The 18,947-nt window shown below is 43.5% G+C and overlaps 1 protein-coding gene across 3 annotated transcripts in view; it reads right to left on the reverse strand.

Moving 5' to 3' along the window:
• The window catches only part of hdgfl2 (HDGF like 2), a 104,360-nt gene that overhangs the window by 48,157 nt on the left and 37,256 nt on the right, over positions 1 to 18,947 (reverse strand). For all 3 annotated transcript variants that reach the window (XM_068016541.1, XM_068016539.1, XM_068016540.1), the window contains exon 4: positions 8,847 to 8,993. In XM_068016541.1, coding sequence (XP_067872642.1) covers positions 8,847 to 8,993 — 147 coding nt within the window. The remainder of the gene's footprint in view (positions 1 to 8,846; positions 8,994 to 18,947) is intronic.

An 18,947-nucleotide genomic window follows, 5' to 3' on the forward strand; every position in this document is an offset into this window, starting at 1 on the left:
TCTATCTAACTCAGCCTTAAAAATGTTCAATGACCCTGCCTCACTGCTCTCTGGGTAAGAGAATTCATAAACTAACAACCCTCAGCAAAAAAAAATTCTCATCTCCATCTTAAATTGGAGACCCCTTATTTTTAAACTGTGTCACGTGAGTTCTAGTCTCACCCATAAGTGGAAACATCCTTTCAGCATCCACCCCTGTCAAGTCCCCTCAGGATCTTCACTTTAATCCCTGTGTCAACAATAGGTGGGTCAAACAACTTTTATATTCAGACACTATGCGAATTGGGGTGATAACCACAAACACTGCTTCTATGCCAATATTGTTCAATCAAGCCTCATTTAAATTTACGTTCCATTCCACTGCTTCAGGACAATGACTCAATTTACAATCTTCAATATTAGAGAACGCTGTATCATACTTGTTACTCCTAAAATTTGAACATAACAATAATGAAGGGCAGGAAAAGTAAGGTCCATCAAGCCTGCAAACCGTGACCCCCCCCCCATCCCCAACTGCCTTCCCCCAAGAAACCAGCCATGCAATCTCCTGGGAAGACCAAATTCTGTGCATTTACTGTTAATGGAAACTTGAATCATTTTAATTTAAAAAATGTTGCAGCATCTTAAAATATTGCCATGGGTCCAAAGTTCAAACCATCCAATGTGTTTTTTTTTGTTCCGAAGCACCAACAGGATACATCATCAGCTTTAATACGAGCATCTGTTGAGGGACTTAGTATTATTTAATACACTAAACCATTGCTTCATTACACCTATATTGTATTAATATAGAACAGAAATTGCACAGCATTACCTAGGACAACAGTGGCATTAACATTTAATAGACTCATTAGTCAGCATTAACGATGCAATTTTATCGGGATCCAATGGTACCTGTTCGTAACAGTTCAAATAAATAGTAAGAGTGTTTGAACCATCCCTTGATTACAGTGCTGGAGTAAACACTGCATGGCACTTCCCTATTGATGATGTGCTGTTGTTAGTAAGAGAATTGTGCAGCTGCTGCTGACAGCAAATCATCTACTTAAGAGGTGAACTTTGTAATTTGGCTCTGGGACCCAATTTTAGTTGGGCTGCAGGAGTAGTTGCCAGACACAGAAAAAATCAGAAGCCTTCCTTCTGGTCCTCCAATGGATCCAGAGAAAAGCTGCAACCAAAAAGGTCAAAGGCCTTAGAATGCCATTTATCTAGCATTCATGTTATAGGAAACAAAACAAATAATCTTTTATTAACTGGTATCCACAGAGGTGATTTATATAGAAGTCAAAAGACTAACAAACTCTAATGTAATTTCTACTGATTGTTGTGAGTTAGCAAATTTCCTTAATTTGAACCAAGATTTGAAGTCTGCAATACACAACTAAGTCAAGCGGACTAAAAAATTGGATTGATGTCCCAGCAATGAGTCTCCTAAACCACCCAATGGCTTTTTCCATAACTGCACTGCCTGACACAGAAGCGCCCCAAAGAGAGAGTGAGAGCAAGGGGAGAACAAGAGAGGGAGACAGAGACACAGAGAAGAGAGACAGAGAGGGGGAGGGAGGGAAGAGAGACAGAGAGGGGGAGGGAGGGAAGAGAGACAGAGAGGGGGAGGGAGGGAAGAGAGACAGAGAGGGGGAGGGAGGGAAGAGAGACAGAGAGGGGGAGGGAGGGAAGAGAGACAGAGAGGGGGAGGGAGGGAAGAGAGACAGAGAGGGGGAGGGAGGGAAGAGAGACAGAGAGGGGGAGGGAGGGAAGAGAGAGAGGGGGAGGGAGGGAGGGAAGGGAGGGGGAGGGAGGGAAGGGAGGGCGAGCGAGTGAGCGTGTTGGATCCCATTAGTTACACAAACAGAGACGAAGTCTGACTGTAGCTTTAAGAAACTTTATTGCAGTACTTGTTGGTTACATCATCAGCAAAGCAAACAACAACAACACCTGGGTTCTTCTCTCCTCTCCTCCTCTCTCCTGCCTGAGCAGGGAAATCAAGCCTTTCTTATAGTTCTTCTTACAAATCAGTGACACCCCCATTATGTTCCCAATTGGTTTACAAACTTTGCAGTTTCTTGGTGTCATGGCCTGATTGGGGTACTGCCTTGTCACCTTCCCCTCTAGCAGTTTCTCATCCCCCCTATCTCCTTGGACCATTAGGATGATTGCTATACAATGGGCTACTATTAGGCAGCTTGCAGCTGTCCTGTTAGTTTTTGCTTATTAGTACTTCTTCTACTGATAAGCTGTCTTTGCAGCCCTGAAACTATGAAGTCAATTCTGATAAGCTGTCTCTGCAGCTCCGAAGTTAGTTTATTAGTAGTACATGATTGATTAATTATTTCACCTGAAATGTCCCCATATTATTCTGTTCTCGAAAATTCTGTTCCCACAGTCCCCCCTTTGATTCTTCAAAACTCTTTTAAGAATCATTCCCTTGATCCCACCTAGGTGCCTTTAATGGTCTCTATTTGTCTAGAAACAGCCTTCAACACCCGGAGGGGTCACACTCAATACGTTGCCTGCTTGTGCCACAAGAGGGGCCCGCGGGAGCTCTGTAAAGGCATACGTTTTGCAGGGGCTTCAGTTACTGGTTAACAACAACACTTAATAAGCAAAAACATCAAATACAGAATTACAATCATCACTAAAAAGAATTCTGCGTTCAATCACGGGTTGCTCGTTTTACGTGAGAGGCGTGTATCCAGGCTTTCTTTCCTTCGACTTTGACTACTGACTGGGTGGTCAGTAGCACTTGGAAAGGTCCCTCCCACTTGGCGCCCAAAGGTTCTTTGTGTCAGATGGGACGCATTCAGTTTACATATTTGCGTCCGTGGGATCATCCTGCGAGGCGGCTTCCTTGGCTGCCTTGTCGGCCAGGGCATTTCCCTTTGCCTCTATGGTGTTGTCTCTCGTATGGGCTTTACATTTCAAAATGGATACCTTTCGTGGCAATTGCGTCGCCTCCAGTAAGTCTCGGACCTCTTTCCCATTTCGAATAGGTGTACCAGCAGCAGTGAGAAATCCTCTTTTGCGCCACAGCTGACCAAAGTCGTGAGCGAGTCCAAAAGCATACCATGAGTCTGTGTAAATATTAGCTGTCTTCCCCTCTGCTATTCGACATGCTTCGGACAGGGCTCGCAGTGTGGCTTGTTGGGCCGATGTCCCTGAAGGCAGGCATCCCGCTTCCACAACTTCATGTAGGGTTGTAACTGCCCATCCTGCTTTCCGTGTACCATTGTCAACAAAGGATGAGCCATCTGTAAAAAGGATTAAATCTGGGTTGAGCAATGCTTCCTCTGCCGCTAGGGTTACCTCCTCTGTTTCTTCCATAATCTCCACGCAATCATGTTCTTCTTCCTCCATCTCTCCAGGCCACGGGAGCATAGTCGCCGGATCTACCGGGCTGGCCCGGACGATGTGGAGATTGGGAGCCTCTAGGACTGTTGTCCATCGGGTCCATCTGGCTGCGGTCACTTGGGATACTCCGTTCATGGATAGCAATGTGTGGACTGTGTGCGGACACTTAACGGTTAACTTTTGATCTAACACCAGACCTGCAGTAGCCATTACTGCTTGGCATGCAGCTTCCATAGCTCTTAAACAACTGCCCCATCCTAGGGCGACGGTGTCCAGTCTTTTCGAATAGTATCCAATAGGTCTCTGTTTGTCCCTGTGCTCCTGTGTCAGTATGGCAGGCATATATCCCTCTTTTTCGTGTACAAACAAGGTAAACGGTTTCCCGTTGTCGGGGATTCCCAGGGCTGGCGCTGAGCACAATGCCCTCTTTAAGTTTTCGAAAGCCTCTTGTTCTTTGGTTAGGGTAACTGATTCATTAGAGGCCCGCTTTGCCTTCAAGAGATCGGTTAATGGTTGAGCCAGCTGTGTGTAGGAGTCGATCCAGTTTCTGTTGAAGTTACACAAACCCAAAAAGGACCTAAGCTCCTGGATAGTGATGGGCAGTCTGGCAGCCCGAATGTTGGCGGTCCTGTCCTGGGTGAGTTCCCTCTTTCCTTTCCAAATCTTTTGTCCCAGGTACACGACCTCTCCTTCTGCTATCTGTGCTTTGTCGATACTGGCCTTATGGCCTCTCTGATGAAGGTGATCCAGCAGGGTACGCAGATCTTGTTCGTGCTGTTCTTCTGTCTCAGAGGCTAACAGAATGTCGTCCACGTACTGAATGACCGTGGAGTACATGGAAGGTAACTCCCTCAAGTGGTTTTGTAGGGCCATATGAAATACCGTGGGGCTGTTGTGGAAACCCTGTGGCAGGCGAGTCAAGGTGTACTGTTGTTGTTGTACTGTAAAGGCGAACCACGGTTGGACTTCGGGTGCCAGTGGCACCGACCAAAATCCGTTGGCCATATCGATAACAGAGAACCATTCGTGTTCCGGCTTCAGGGCATTAAATACCGTAGAGGAGTCAGCTACCAGAGGGGCCTTTTGATCAATACACTGGTTAGCCTTTCTATAGTCGACAGTAAGCCGACAGGTCCCGTTTGGCTTCCGTACTGGCCACACAGGGTTGTTTGGGGTACTGTGTGTTTTAACCAGCACGCCTCGCTCCTCTAGCTGTCTGATTACGGGTAGGATTCCTGCAATAGATGTTTGACTGATGAGATATTGCTTAGTACAGGGCGGAGCGGATCCTGTAAACGTTGCCGGTTCCATCTGAAGTAGCCCACAATCGTTCTTATCCTGGGCCCATATTGGGTGCTCCCTCAGCTGCTCTTTCTTCAAACATCTGATAGACCAAGTTACCTGGCCGCCTTCGAAATGCAACAAGGAGTTCAGCTGAGTGGGAACATCGATACCGAGGAGTGCTTGGTCCACCGGACCTACCCAGACCGGTGTTATCAATTCGTGCGGACCAAGACCGATGAGTAAGGGCTGGGTCCTCTTAATTACCAACCCATTGCCCCCAGCTGCGTAAGCTCTTTTAGTCTTACCGTCCATTGGTAGGGAGTTACCGTATTGTTGAGGTAGACACGTTAATTCGGCTCCGGTATCCAATAAGAAGTCAGTGTCTTGATCGCCCACCCTCGCAGTTACATACAATCCATCTTTTCTATTTTCTACTAGCACTAGGAGAGGCGCAGAAAGGGCGAGGGAGGGCTCCTCTAGTTTTTTGTCGCATCTATTAAGGAGGACACCTCCTTCTGTTGCTGGGGCGTCAACCGTTTGAACTTCTCAAAGAGGTCGTTGGCATCAGGGGAGGGAGCTGGTTTGGGTGCCGGGTTGCGTCCTTGGCGTCCTCTGCCTCGTCCTCTCGCTCTACACGCCTTAGCCCAATGGCCTTCCTTCCCGCAATAGTAACAGGGGTCGGGTCGCCTAACTTGCTCTTTGTCAGGCTCTTTCGGTACTGGATCCGTCTGCACGGCTCGAAGCTTGACTCCCATATCCCTGTCCAGCTGAGCACATCTGTCAATTAACTCTGAGTATTTCACTCTTACTGCATCCCACTCCGGTAGGGTGGCCTTCAGTATTTTAGACAGTTCTGGCTTTAGTCCATCAACAAAAGCAGTTTTTAAGGGTCCAAAACTGGTGTCGTCCAGCTCCTCTGGAGTAGGGTCTACTATCCCTGAGTATTCCACCCAGGTGGACCTGAACCTCTCTTCGTACTCCCGCACTTCCTCAGAGTTCTTCTGCTGACAGGCTGCAACTTTGCTCCAGTCCATTTTCACAGGACAAAACTCTCACAACCACGCGTTAATCGCAATCTATCCAGCGTCTGGTTGACCATCTTCACCCAAAGCAATTTGGACCTTACTCCTTAGCTTTCGGCTCGCTCGCCCGGGCACCATTACGGTCAGAATCTGAACCCCATCCCACGGATGGAGATCGTAAATTCCCTTCAATCATTCCAGCTGCTCCCACGTTTTCAGACCCCCTTTCTTCGGGTTGGGCAATCTTGTGGACCACTTGTCGATTTTCTCAGGGGAAGCCGGGACGTGTGTCCAGTACGTGTTGTGCTCGGCCGTGGTGACCTCGCTACCGTTCACAGTCTTCTTTTCCGTCTTGACCTTAACGCGTTTCTGTTTCAGGGGGGCTAGTCGCGGAAACGGTAACCCATCATCATTGTCACTTTCTTCACTGGATGACTCGGCTAGACCTGCTTCACGCAGTTGCATCTTCCGTTGTTCCGTCTGTAACGACTTCAAACTCGGATACAAGTTAGTTGGAGGTGGTCGGCGGGGTTCGCAGAGCTGTCCCGGTTCCTTCGGTTGGGTCGTCTGCTGATCTTGTAGTTGTTTTTTAAGCTCTTTAATTTCAATCTCTAGCCTTTCCTTTTCAGATTGTTTTTCAGCCTCTAGCTTTTCCGATTTAAGCTTTTCCTTTTTCAGTTGTTCGCAGACCGCCTTCAGTTGATCCTTCGCACTCGTTAGGTCGCCATCACATTGGGCTTGTCGCATAATCTCATTGCGCTGCCGAATCTGGCCCATTACGGCTAAGGACCATTGGGTCCATTCGTTATCCTTTAAACGGGTTGTTTTTACCCAGACTCTCTTTATATCTTCCAGGGACCACTGTCCTGTGGAGGTGACATATTTTTGCCCAATTTCGGTGTACGCTTTAGCCAGATTAAACTGTTGCTCTACATATTCTTTCAACTGCGGAAGTATTTCATCTTCGGGAACGTCAGGTGGGGCCCGCCCACCTTTGACGGTAGTTGGTAACTGTCGGTTGCCTTCGTCTGTCATTTTATCCATTCAGGTAGGGAAGTAGGTCTCGAGCCGTCAGGCTTTTCACCAAATAGGTATTTCGTCAAATACCGCCAAGTTAGACATCTATAAAGGGGGTCTCAAGCCGCACAAGAAAGGGTATTTCCGTCAAATACCGCCGTTCGGGATCACGTGGCAGGGAACCGAAATTTAGACAACGACCAAGGACTTTTAACACAAAGAGGAGTCCTTACCTCTGGGGGCGCCAATAGGTCCGATGTCTGTGGCTTCAGTCTTTATCCTCCAGCGATCCTGCCGACTACGCCAAGTTGTTGGATCCCATTAGTTACACAAACAGAGACGATGTCCGACTGTAGCTTTAAGAAACTTTATTGCAGTACTTGTTGGTTACATCATCAGCAAAGCAAACAACAACAACAACACCTGGGCTCTTCTCTCCTCTCCTCTCTCCTGCCCTCTCCTGCCTGAGCAGGGAAACCAAGCCTTTCTTGTAGTTCTTCTTACAAATCAGTGACACCCCCATTATGTTCCCAATTGGTTTACAAACTTTGCAGTTTCTTGGTGTCGTGGCCTGATTGGGGTACTGCCTTGTCACCTTCCCCTCTAGCAGTTTCTCATCCCCCCTATCTCCTTGGACCGTTAGGATGATTGCTATACAATGGGCTACTATTAGGCAGCTTGCAGCTGTCCTGTTAGTTTTTGCTTGTTAGTACTTCTTCTACTGATAAGCTGTCTGTGCAGCCCTGAAACTATGAAGTCAATTCTGATAAGCTGTCTCTGCAGCTCCGAGGTTAGTTTGTTACTAGTACACGATTGATTAATTATTTCACCTGAAATGTCCCCATATTATTCTGTTCTCGAAAATTCTGTTCCCACAGAGACAGAGACAGAGAGACTGACAGAGTGTGAGAGTGAGTGAGTGAGAGAGACACACATAGACGCAGACAAAGAAAATAGAGACAGAGAACCCTTGCACTTATGTAAGGCTTTTCACATCCTCAGAATGTTTCAAATTATTCACAGCCATTAAAATATTTTTGAGATGTAGTTATGTCGACAAAGGTGGCAGTGAATTGCACACAAATTGCAATGAAATAGATGACTACTTAGTTACTCTATTTTTTAAAGAAGTGGTATTGGTCATGGTAAAGGTTTTGGTCATCACGCTATTAGAACTCCGTGCTCTTCTTCAAAAAGTGTTGCAAGATCTTTTTACAGCCACCTGAACAAGCAGGTGGGGCCTTGGTTTAACCTCTCATTTGAAAGACAGCACCTCTGACAAACCAACACTCCCTTTGTATTGCAGCAGAATGTCACCCTAGGTTATGTGCTCAATTTGATATTGAACCCTTGACCATTTAACTCAGTGAGCATGTTACCAGTGAGCCAAGCTAATACAATCCTTGAGCAAACAGTTAAAATGGAACCATGCCTCAGCATGACTCAACATCTTCAGGAGAGAAGGGGTTAATGGAGGAGTGGAAAGGAGGAGTAGCAGAAAAACAAGCTTCCTTCTTAATAAAGCTAGATATTCATAAAGCAAAAATACAACATACAGCATCCTAGGTTTCATTAATAGAAGCATAGAGTACAAAAGCAAGGGAGTTATGTTAAACTTGTATAGAACACTATTTCGGCCTCAACTGCAGTATTGTGTCCAGTTCTGGGCGCCACACTTTAGGAAAGCTGCAAAGGCATTAGAGAGTGCAGAAAGATTCACGAGAATGGTTCCAGGAATGAGGAACTTCACTTATGAGGATAGATTGGAGAAGTTGGGACTAAGAAGAGAAGATTGAGAGGACATTTGATAGAGGTGTTCAAAATCATGAGGGGTCTGGACAGAGTAGATAGGGAAAACCTTTACCATTAGTGGCAGGATCGAGAACAAGAGGACACATATTTAAAGTAATAGGCAAAAGACTGAGAAGTTAGGATCTGGACTGCACTACCTGAGACTGTGGTTCAGATAGGTTCAACTGAAGTATTCAAGAGGGAATTGGATTATTAACTGAAAAGGAAGAATGTGCAGGGCTATGGGGGAGAAGGCGGGGAGTGACACTAGGTAAATTGTTCTTTTGGGGAGCCAGCACAGCCACAATGGGCCGAATGGCCTTCTTCTGTGCTATAACAATTCTGTGAAAAGGACCAACAACAGTCTTGTGGTTAAGGGTTTACCTTTGCAAGTAGGGGCTTCCTCTTGATTCCACTCTGTTCAATGCTGCCCTTGTCAGATTCGACATCACTCGCTTCTTTCTCCTCTTCTACCCCACTTCCTGGGATCACTTCATTTTCTGGAACTTCACTGTCTGATGAGCTTGATGGCTAAACAAAGAAAAAGTGTCAGAAACAGGGTCAGCTACCAAATTTTGACACAAAAGAAAATAAAAGCTGCAGAGCCATTACTTATTCATTCTCGTCATTTTCAAGGAAAATGCACACCAAGCCAGCTACCAGCAGAGCTTTGTTCCTGGAAAAGCATTATAAACAAAAAACTTGCATTTATATAGCACCTTTAGTGCTGTAAAACATCCCCAAGGTGCTTCACAGGATTATAATCAGACAAAAATTGACAAGAGCTGAAGCAGGGGGTATTAGGACGAGTGACTAAAAACTTGGCCAAAGGTAGGTTTTAAGGAGCTTCTTAAAGGAAGAGAGAAGTGGAGAGGTTTAGAGGGTGGGGCAAAATGCCAATTTCTTCCCAAAAAAGTGTAAGAGAACACGGAACAGCAGTCAAGGGAGTTAAGATGTTGGTACTACAAGTTGGGCTTCCCTAGATACTTTATCTTGCACTCAACCCAAAGGTCAGCTTCCAAGCCCTCAACCTCCTATGAAGCGAAGTGTGTCCGTAGTATTTTAGGATAACGTGCCTTGGGGAAACATTGGTTTATTATCTCTGGATTACATATAGAATTTCCACAAGATGCCTACGTCACTTGATTAATATCAGTCATGCCAGACACTTTCTCAGCGAACTATTCAAGGAGGAGCCATTTGCAGAAACTGCATTAACAGCTAATTATTGGACAGTACCAAGCCGTAAAGCTGTAGTAACTTATAACACCCAATTCCAAACAATAAAACAGCTCAAAATTCTCATAGATCTGAGTTACATTAAATAAAATTTGACCCCGACTCGTCATCTGTCTGGTGAAACAGAAATTTTCTGAAGAACCAGTTACCAGGCAAAACTTGACTGTCTCAATTCAGATTTGAAAGCAGAGGGTGTGGGATAGACAAAGAAATATCAAAAGGTATCTTTCACTATTAAATAAAAGGGGTTACTCAAAACTAGACAGAGAGTTAAAGACATAGACACGGGCTTATTTTTTGTACATATACAAAAAAAAATGATCATTTTCGCTCAGTAGGATGACCAGCATCATTAATGGCAATTGTGTAATACTGATTAAGATTCGACTTAGTCGAATTTTGTCTCTGGGAAAGCATTATAAACAAAAAATTTGCATTTATATAGCACCTTCAGTGCTGTAAAACATCCCCAAAATGCTTCATGGGATTAGAATCAGACAGCTGGAGTATTGTGTACAGTTCTGGGCTACACACTATAGAAAGGATCTGATGGCACTGGAGAGGGTGCAGAGGAGATTCACCAGGATGTTGCCTGGGCTGGAGCATTTCAGCTATGAAGAAAGACTGGATAGACTAGGGTTGTTTTCCTTAGAGCGGAGAAGGCTGAGGGGGATCTGATTGAGGTATACAAAATTATGAGGGGCGCAGATAGGGTAGATAGGAAGAAACTTTTTTCCCTTAGCGGAGGGGTCAATAACCAGGGGACATAGATTTAAGGTAGGGGCAGGAGGTTTAGAGGGGATGTGAGGAAAATTCTTTTCACCCAGAGGGTGGTCAGAATCTGGAACACACTGCCTGAAGGGGTGGTAGAGGCAGGAACCCTCACAGCATTTAAGAAGTATTTAGATGAGCACTTGAAATGCCATAGCATACAAAGTTACAGGCCAAGAGCTGGAAAATGGGATTAGAATAGGTAGGTGCTTGATGGCCGGCACAGACATGATGGGCCGAAGGGCCTGTTTCTGTGCTGTATAACTATGACTAGTCAGAGTTGACTTGCCTTTTGAAATGAGGGTGACCTGTCAGAGTAGGCTCTGGGGAAGCTTCTGAAAGTGATAAGAACTGTAATAATGCAGGTAGATTGAGTCAAAAGAGCAGAGGGTGAAAAACCAGTTGAAGGGAGCTGTAGGGTAGTGTAAGGCAAGGTGGTCATGAAGGTATATGTAAATGCCGATGTGGATTTTGAAACTAAAACATTAAGGAATGGGGAAACCAATCGCAGTTAATGTAACTGGGGAGATAAATAAGTGAGACTTACTATGGGGTTGGATGCAGGCAGCAGAAGTTTGAACGGGTTGAAATTTAAGTAGAGGAGCTTGGAACAAAAAGGTGAATAGAAACAAAGCCTAGAAGTGACGAAGACATGGACAGGAGTTCCAACAGCAGTTACAGTATAGCAAAGGGCAGTTAGGCTGTATTATAGAAATGGAGAGAAAAACAATTCCACAATATCTTAGTGGATACAGATAGTAAGCAACTAAGCCATAAAGACCAGACAGGACCGAGTCTTGATCCATAGTCTGTGCTGAATTATCAGATCTTGATTCGGGGCAACAGTAGAGGCATCTCATACCTTGAATTAGGACAGAGGAAAAAAAAAACTCAGCCAGAGTTTTTGCTCCTGATTGGTACCCAGTGCACTCCAATGCAGTAAGAGTGCTGCACTGTCGGAGGTGCCCTTTTTGGATGAGATGTTAGACCAAGGCCCCATCTGCCTGCCTGGGTGGATGGAACAGATCTCTTTGCACTATTTCAAAGAATAGGGGAGATATCCCTGGTGTTCTGGCCAATATTTATCCCTCAATCAATATCACAAAAACTGATGCTCTGGTTGTTATCACATTGCTGTTTTTGGGAGTGTGCTGTGTGCAAATATCTACATTACTATAGTGACTACACTTCAAAAATTGGCTGTAAAAAGTGCTTTGAGATGTCTGGTGGTGATGAAAAGTGCTATATAAATGCAAGACTTTCTTTTTCAGTCATCTGAAGGTGGTCACCTCCAACAGTGTAGTACTCTCTTAGTATTGCACTGGAATTTCAGCCTTGATTTTTGTGCTCAAGCCCTGGAGTGGGACTTGAAGTTCAGAGGAGAGAATGCTACCCAATAAACCACAGTTGACAGATACCTAAATATGAGGACTGACATAGCCTGCACAGTTGAATTACCAACTGACTGGGCTTGTATGAGAATAACAACCATCTGAATGAGATACTGGAGTGTGGCTGGCAACAATGGAACTGCACTCTGCACTAACTAATTTCAGGATGTGAGGGAAGACAAATGTTGGGGGAAAGAAATGCACATGTAAATACATACTTGGGCATACCAATTTTCAATATTAAGTGAAAAGGGACACTACTTACTAGTTGGGTTGGGGAGATTTATAACAGAGATTTATTTTACTGTTACGTTCTACGGAATGTTGTATTAACAAAGAACAAAGATAATTACAGCACAGGAACAGGCCCTTCGGCCCTCCAAGCCTGCGCCGATCCAGATCCTCTCTCTAAACATGTCGCCTATTTTCTAAGGTTCTGTATCTCTTTTCTTCCTGCCCATTCATGTATCTGTCTAGATACATCTTAAAAGACTCCATCGTGCCCGCATCTACCACCTCCGCTGGCAATGCGTTCCAGCTGCCCACCACCCTCTGCGTAAAGAACTTTCCACGCATATCCCCCCTAAACTTTTCCCCTTTCACTTTGAACTCGTGTCCTCTAGTAATTGAAACCCCCACTCTGGGAAAAAGCCTCTTGCTATCCACCCTGTCTATACCTCTCATGATTTTGTACACCTCAATCAGGTCCCCCCTCAACCTCCGTCTTTCTAATGAAAATAATCCTAATCTGCTCAACCTGTCTTCATAGCTAGCGCCCTCCATACCAGGCAACATCCTGGTGAACCTCCTCTGCACCCTCTCTATCAATGAACCTATTGATAGGTTCATTAGCCCTATGATCCTTGTACATCACATGCATGGGTAGCATATACATGAAGCATATTTCTGCTGTTCAACAATTAACCAGCCTGTCACTCAACCCCTGGAGCTAGCTCACACAATGCTCTGGAAAAAAAAAACAATCTATCCCCAGGCAAGCCAGTGCACTACAATGAACTATGAATATATTGGCACACTGAGTCCCAGAATATGTGTTTATACCCATGTTCTTTCACAGTGAGTTAGATGCAAATCTTAGTTGCAGCTCGTAAGGAGGCACAACGTGGAAGCCAGTTTCCCATGAAGCAGGGGTGGAGGAAGGTGAGAATCAGCAGGAGAGTCATCTCAGGACTATGTTGCTTGTGACTGTGAAGCACTATTACAGTAATATTAGTAGCAATTTGGGAACAGGTTATCAATATGGGATGAATAAAAATGAGGCACAGAGAAACCAGAGATGGGGAAGAAAAATATAGAGCTAAAAACAATAAATTATAAATCACCAGTCTATTTTCTACTTCCAAGACTCTCTGCCAGTGTAAACATTACAAACTTAACCCATTTTTAACGAGAAGTAAAGAACTCTCAGTTAATTACTGTAAGCTGCCCTATATCTTGTATATACAGAGCAGATGATTAGGAATTCAGCAAAAGGCTCCTAAACACAGTTAATGTCCACCTGAATTTAATTACTCAATTAATATATAATTAATAGCACAATGGACAGTTGGAAGCTCAGAGAGGTCAATATGACACCAAGGCTGTGCATTCCCAGAGGAGAAAGGACATGGATTGTTCAATAGCCACAAATGGCTATTAAGACTGGTGCAGCTTCAGATAATTACCAGGAAAAGGGATGGGTTTGGTGCTTTGGGAACTGGTGGGGGCCCAGAGACAATGGCTTAAACTTCAAAGAACTCATGAATGCAGCTTTTGCCATTGTGATGATGGCTATGGTGTTGATGATTGGAGCTCCTACCCCTATCTTTTCAGCCCATTCAGCCTGTACTAGTGGTAGCTCTTCAACTTGAACTGCCGACTCTAATCCTGCCCTTTTCCCACTGCTTTTATATTTTTCCTTTTGAAATATTTATTCAATTCCCTTCTGAAAAAAATGTTATAGTCTTGGTCTTAATAGCCATTTGCGGCTATTGAACAATCCATGTCCTTTCTCCTCTGGGAATGCACATGGGGAGTCAGGCCCAAGTGCAGCCTTCAGATGAAGGATTCAGATTAGAGGCTGAAGGATAATTGGATCAGAATTTTAGATGTATTTGTGACACCCTTTGGAGGTCATACATTCTGTCCTTATTTTTATATTCACAATTATAAATCCCCATGCCAAATTTTACAATGAAAACTGCCTACATAAACTTCTCATGCTGTAATTATGCATTCCTGCCTGTGGTGGTGCTGCAATTATAAATGTGGATAGAAGAACTTATAATGAAGGAAGTTGACAGGAAGTCTTGACAATTGCAAGACTTTTGGTATATATCATCACATGCACAGTCTTCCTTTGACACCAAAACTTAACATTCATTCTACTCACCAGACTCCTTAAAGCTTGATTCTCAAAGAAGTTGGTGCTGTTGCATACTTATCTCAGACTATACAATGCCATGTCCAGGTTAGGTGATACCCCTGTCCATCCATAGTACCATCCACCATGTAAAATTGGGCCTGTCTTACCTAACTGCTGCTCCACCCCTTTCACTGCCCCACACTTTGGCTGAGGACCCTCAGACATTGGCGTAACCTCATCTCCTTCCTCCTTGCTTCCAATGTGATATAAGCCTAGAACCAATTTGTTCTTAAAATGTTTATAAAATCAATAAAATATAAACACAGATAAAGCATCCTTTTTTGAAATATTTTCTCCCGTTTCTGAACACACTTGCAAATTCACATCTTCTTTCCCCTGAACACCACTATTCACCTGCCAGTTTTACCATGCAATTATAATTTTTAAAGTATCATAGCTCAAAAGTACAGGTCAGAAGGAGACAGATTAAATGGATATAGACAGTTTCTAGATTCTGCAATCACTACACACACATGACTAAATGCAAGAAATGCAAAAGACAGCAGGATCGGCCTTTTTATTTTGAAATATACAGAATGTTGTAATTGAAAGAGACACCATATCAAAATTTAAGAATAGGTTAGATAAATAATCAAAGATAATAAAGGGATATGGGAACCAAGCAGATACATTGGATTAGGACTAGCACTCATGATGAACATACACACCGACAAGTTTCGGCCAAATGGCCTGTCTCAATGTGCAATTTCTCTGTAAGTCAATGATAGAGATCAAGAATTGGGATTTCTGACTAATTTTTTTCATCCTAAATCCATAGCATTGAGGACATTTATAGCACTCCAAATGCCATGCTGTCTGAGAGCAACTAACTCAGCAACACAAAAATCAAAATACTCAAATGGTAGAAATCTGAAATAAAAGAAAAAGGTCACAGACCTGAAAAGTTAGCTCTGTTTCTCGCTCCACAGATGCAACCAGACTTGCTGAGTATTTCCAGCATTTTCTGTTTTTATATAACTAACTCAGCGCAGGCTACAGTTGAACCTAGAACTGTTTGGTTGATGCAACTGGACCACAATAAGTGGTGCTTTTAACCACTAAATTTCAGGGATGCTGACCAATGTGGTCTTTATTGTACACTGCAGTTTTGCGATCCAATTTATACAATTTCCATTATTCAATGCATTTAAAACCCCTTTTAGCCTTCTCCAACCCTGATATTCAATCACTAATATGAACAAGCAGTCGTATCATGCACTTGCTCTCCTTTGTCACATTATTTTGCAGACAGTTTTACTGCAAAATACAAACTCTGTACCCACACACAAACCAAAAGGTCAATGTAATGGAGGAAATTCCATGACAACATCTATGGTGAGTATGCCCTGTGGTTTTACAATGGAAGCAGCAGGGCACCTTAAACTATGATGAAAGCGTTGCAGGTTCTGAAGAGCAGCCATGCAAATAAAATAACAGTCTACAAAATAACAGATTGATGAAACCTCCCAACAGCTTTAAACCAAACTCTTAACACCACTGAGAGCTCCTTAAACATATTTAAATGGAAACGAACTTTAAAAAAAAATCAGCAAACTTCTATTAGCAGAAAATTAGTTATATGAAACCAATGGCTTACATGTCTAACTGCACAATCACTGTAAACTTAATTCAAGCAATTGAGCATCATTACCCCTGTCCATCACAAACTGTTAGTCAGCTTTTATTATTGGTTTTCCATTCAGATTCTGGGTTCAGTAAAATTGCATTCATTACTTTGCCTCTCAAGTCTGGCTTGAAATGTGCTTCAATCACATTCAACTAACTCCATTCAAAAACCCTATCAGCCTTCTCCAACCTTGCTATTCAATTCACAAAGTTTTCTCCTAATATAGGCCCATAATTAAATTGTATTTTTTTTGTTCTTTAAAGTCACTAACACTCTTTCCAGCTAACAAAATTTTTTTCAAGACATCCTGGTAACATCTGAGCTTGAAGCACTGGCAATTAATAGACCATGTGATCATCAGGACCAGGGATCAAAAGGATGTGCACACTACATGTGCTATGGTTACGGTCAATGAATCCTGAACAGACCACCGACTCAGTTGCTTGGTATTGGTGCTTGTGACGGTTCCCAAAAGGAAGTGTTAAGGCTAAGCAGTAAGGGGTGTGGGTGGTCCCCCACTGTTCAACTCCCAACTGACTACAGCAAGTGTTTTTGTTACAAGGGTTTTAACCACTTTGTGTTTGATTTGTCAAATAAACAGACAGAAACAGGTTTTCTTGGGGGTTTAAAGCAGAAGATTAACTGTCTATTGAGCAATATTCATTCCCAAAATGGTCGCAACCGCACCCACACATGCATTCACTTGCACACGTGCACAAACACACACACACGCGCAAATAGACAAAAAGGAAAGGGGGTAAGAGGTTTGAAGTGAGGTAGGTTTTCAGCGTTCATGGTAAACCTGTTGAATCGTCTCGGAGGCCAATTTCTCTTTTAAAGTTGCAGGCCTGGGTTTTGTAGATTTCTCTGGTAGCTGAGTCTTCAATCTAGGGAGAGGGGATCACAAGTTGAAGTGTAAAATTCATAGCAGGACACCTTTTTCTGCTTTTTCTGGATTCCTCCCAGCTTTCAGCTGGACAGCCTTTCATGATGTTTGTCCTGATTCTCTCCCTCTCTCTCTCTCCAGAGAGCTACTTTTAAGGTCAAAATGGTGTCTTTGTTGGGACATACAGATCCCCTTTCCTGTGGTGACTGACAATGGACCAGGATGTAGCTACTTCACAACTTCTTTGTTTCAGAAGAATCTGTTCAATTCAAAAATCTCTCGATGGGTTCAGAATGGGTGTAATTGACACCTCTTAGCTTGGAATGTATCCTTTTGTCTTTGTCAGACAATAAGACGGTTTGAATATACAGGTTTGACCATCAGTGGTCATTTTGCAATACACTGTCCACCTTTTAAACGAAAAGTCAATTTTTATAACTCTTCAGTATTCCAATCGCTGCACATCATGTCAGTGTAACAGAACCGACAACCACGGTAGGTATGAAGAAAGTTCAAGGTCTCTGGCCTGTCAAATAACACCAAGCTCAAGAAATTTCAAGAGCAATCTGTTGAAAATTACAGAAATGGATGGTCATACCATCAAGCAAGGTCCAAGATGACTGACAATTATTGAAATCCATCACCACTCATACATGCCAAGAAATCTTTGGGCAAATCACTAAAAGACACCAAAACTGATTTGGTGAGAGCGATACAGAAATATGAAAACTCATCGATTGTAATAAAAGCATTCCAAACCTGGCAACCGGACCCAAACTCTACAGACAAAATGCTCACCCACCACTCAGCTAAATCTGAAGTCCAAATAAGAACCTGCAACTTGAAGAATATATGGTGGACAGAAAAGGCTGGAGGAAATTCAACTCCTTGATGACATGTATGATACGTGTGCCTTTTTCAAGGCAACCTAAAGAGATCTACGGATCCTCAATGCATGGACCAAAACCAGTAAGATCTAAAGATGGCAAGACTCTCCTCAAAGTCACGGACAGTATCAACACGCAGTGGAAAAAGCACTTTATAGAACTACTCACTCAATTAGAACTCCATGGTGGACATGCACCTGCTACAGAATCTCCCACAACATACAAATCAGAAGTGAGCTAGATGATGATCCAACACTTGAAGTGATAATTGCTGTCAATCAGACGACAAACAATAAAGCTTCTGGTCCTGGCAATGTCCCTGCAGAAGTACTGAAACATGGAGGAGACATACCGATTTTTTGGATACATGCCCTATTTGTGAAGCTCTGGCAGAATTAAGAAATTCCAAGTGACATTAGAAATGCAATGATGATCACAATCTTCAAGAACAGAGATAAGTTGAACTGTAGCATTGCTTTCAATTGTTGGAAAAATCCTAGCTAGGATACTGCTAGGATACTTCTTAATCACCTCTTCCCAACTTGAGAGCAGGTCCTTCCAGAGTCCCAGATCAGCTTCCGCCCCACCAGAGGAACAACCGACATGATCTTCACATCAGGCCAACTTCAAGAAAAGTGCAGAGAGAACATCCCTTTGTACCTGTTTTTCTTCAATCTCACAAAAGCCATCGACTCAGTAAATTGAACTGCTCTTTGGAAGGTGCTAAAGTGATATGGATGCCTAGCTAAGTTCACAAACATCAACCGTCTCCTACACGACGATGCAAATAACAGTACTATACAATGGCTCCACTACAGACGCCTTCCCTGTCAAAACTGGCGTCAAACTGGGGTGTGTCATTTCACAAACAGTATTGTCAATCTTCCTTGCAGCAACGCGACTGCTTATTACTGACAAGCTCCCCACCAGGTGTGGTAGTAACTTATCGTACTGATGGTAAACTCTTCAACCTCAACCGGCTAATGACCATAACCAAGACAACAACCACTTCTGTAATAGAACTACAGTATGCTAACTACAAGTTAGTGCTCATTCTGAAGAACAGATAGCGGACATATTCAGCAAAGCTGACTAGAGCATGAGACTTGCCCTGAACACCAGGAAAACCAATGTTCTCCACCAATCCATACCAAATGCATCAAGTCTCATGCATTCAATTGAGATTCATGCTGGGTTGGGTTGGGTTGGCATCCTTCCATCTACAAAAGATGATGGATATGCAGAATACAATTCATTTG

Source organism: Heterodontus francisci, chromosome 36 (assembly GCF_036365525.1).
Source record: "Heterodontus francisci isolate sHetFra1 chromosome 36, sHetFra1.hap1, whole genome shotgun sequence".
Classification (NCBI taxonomy): Eukaryota; Metazoa; Chordata; class Chondrichthyes; order Heterodontiformes; family Heterodontidae; genus Heterodontus; species Heterodontus francisci.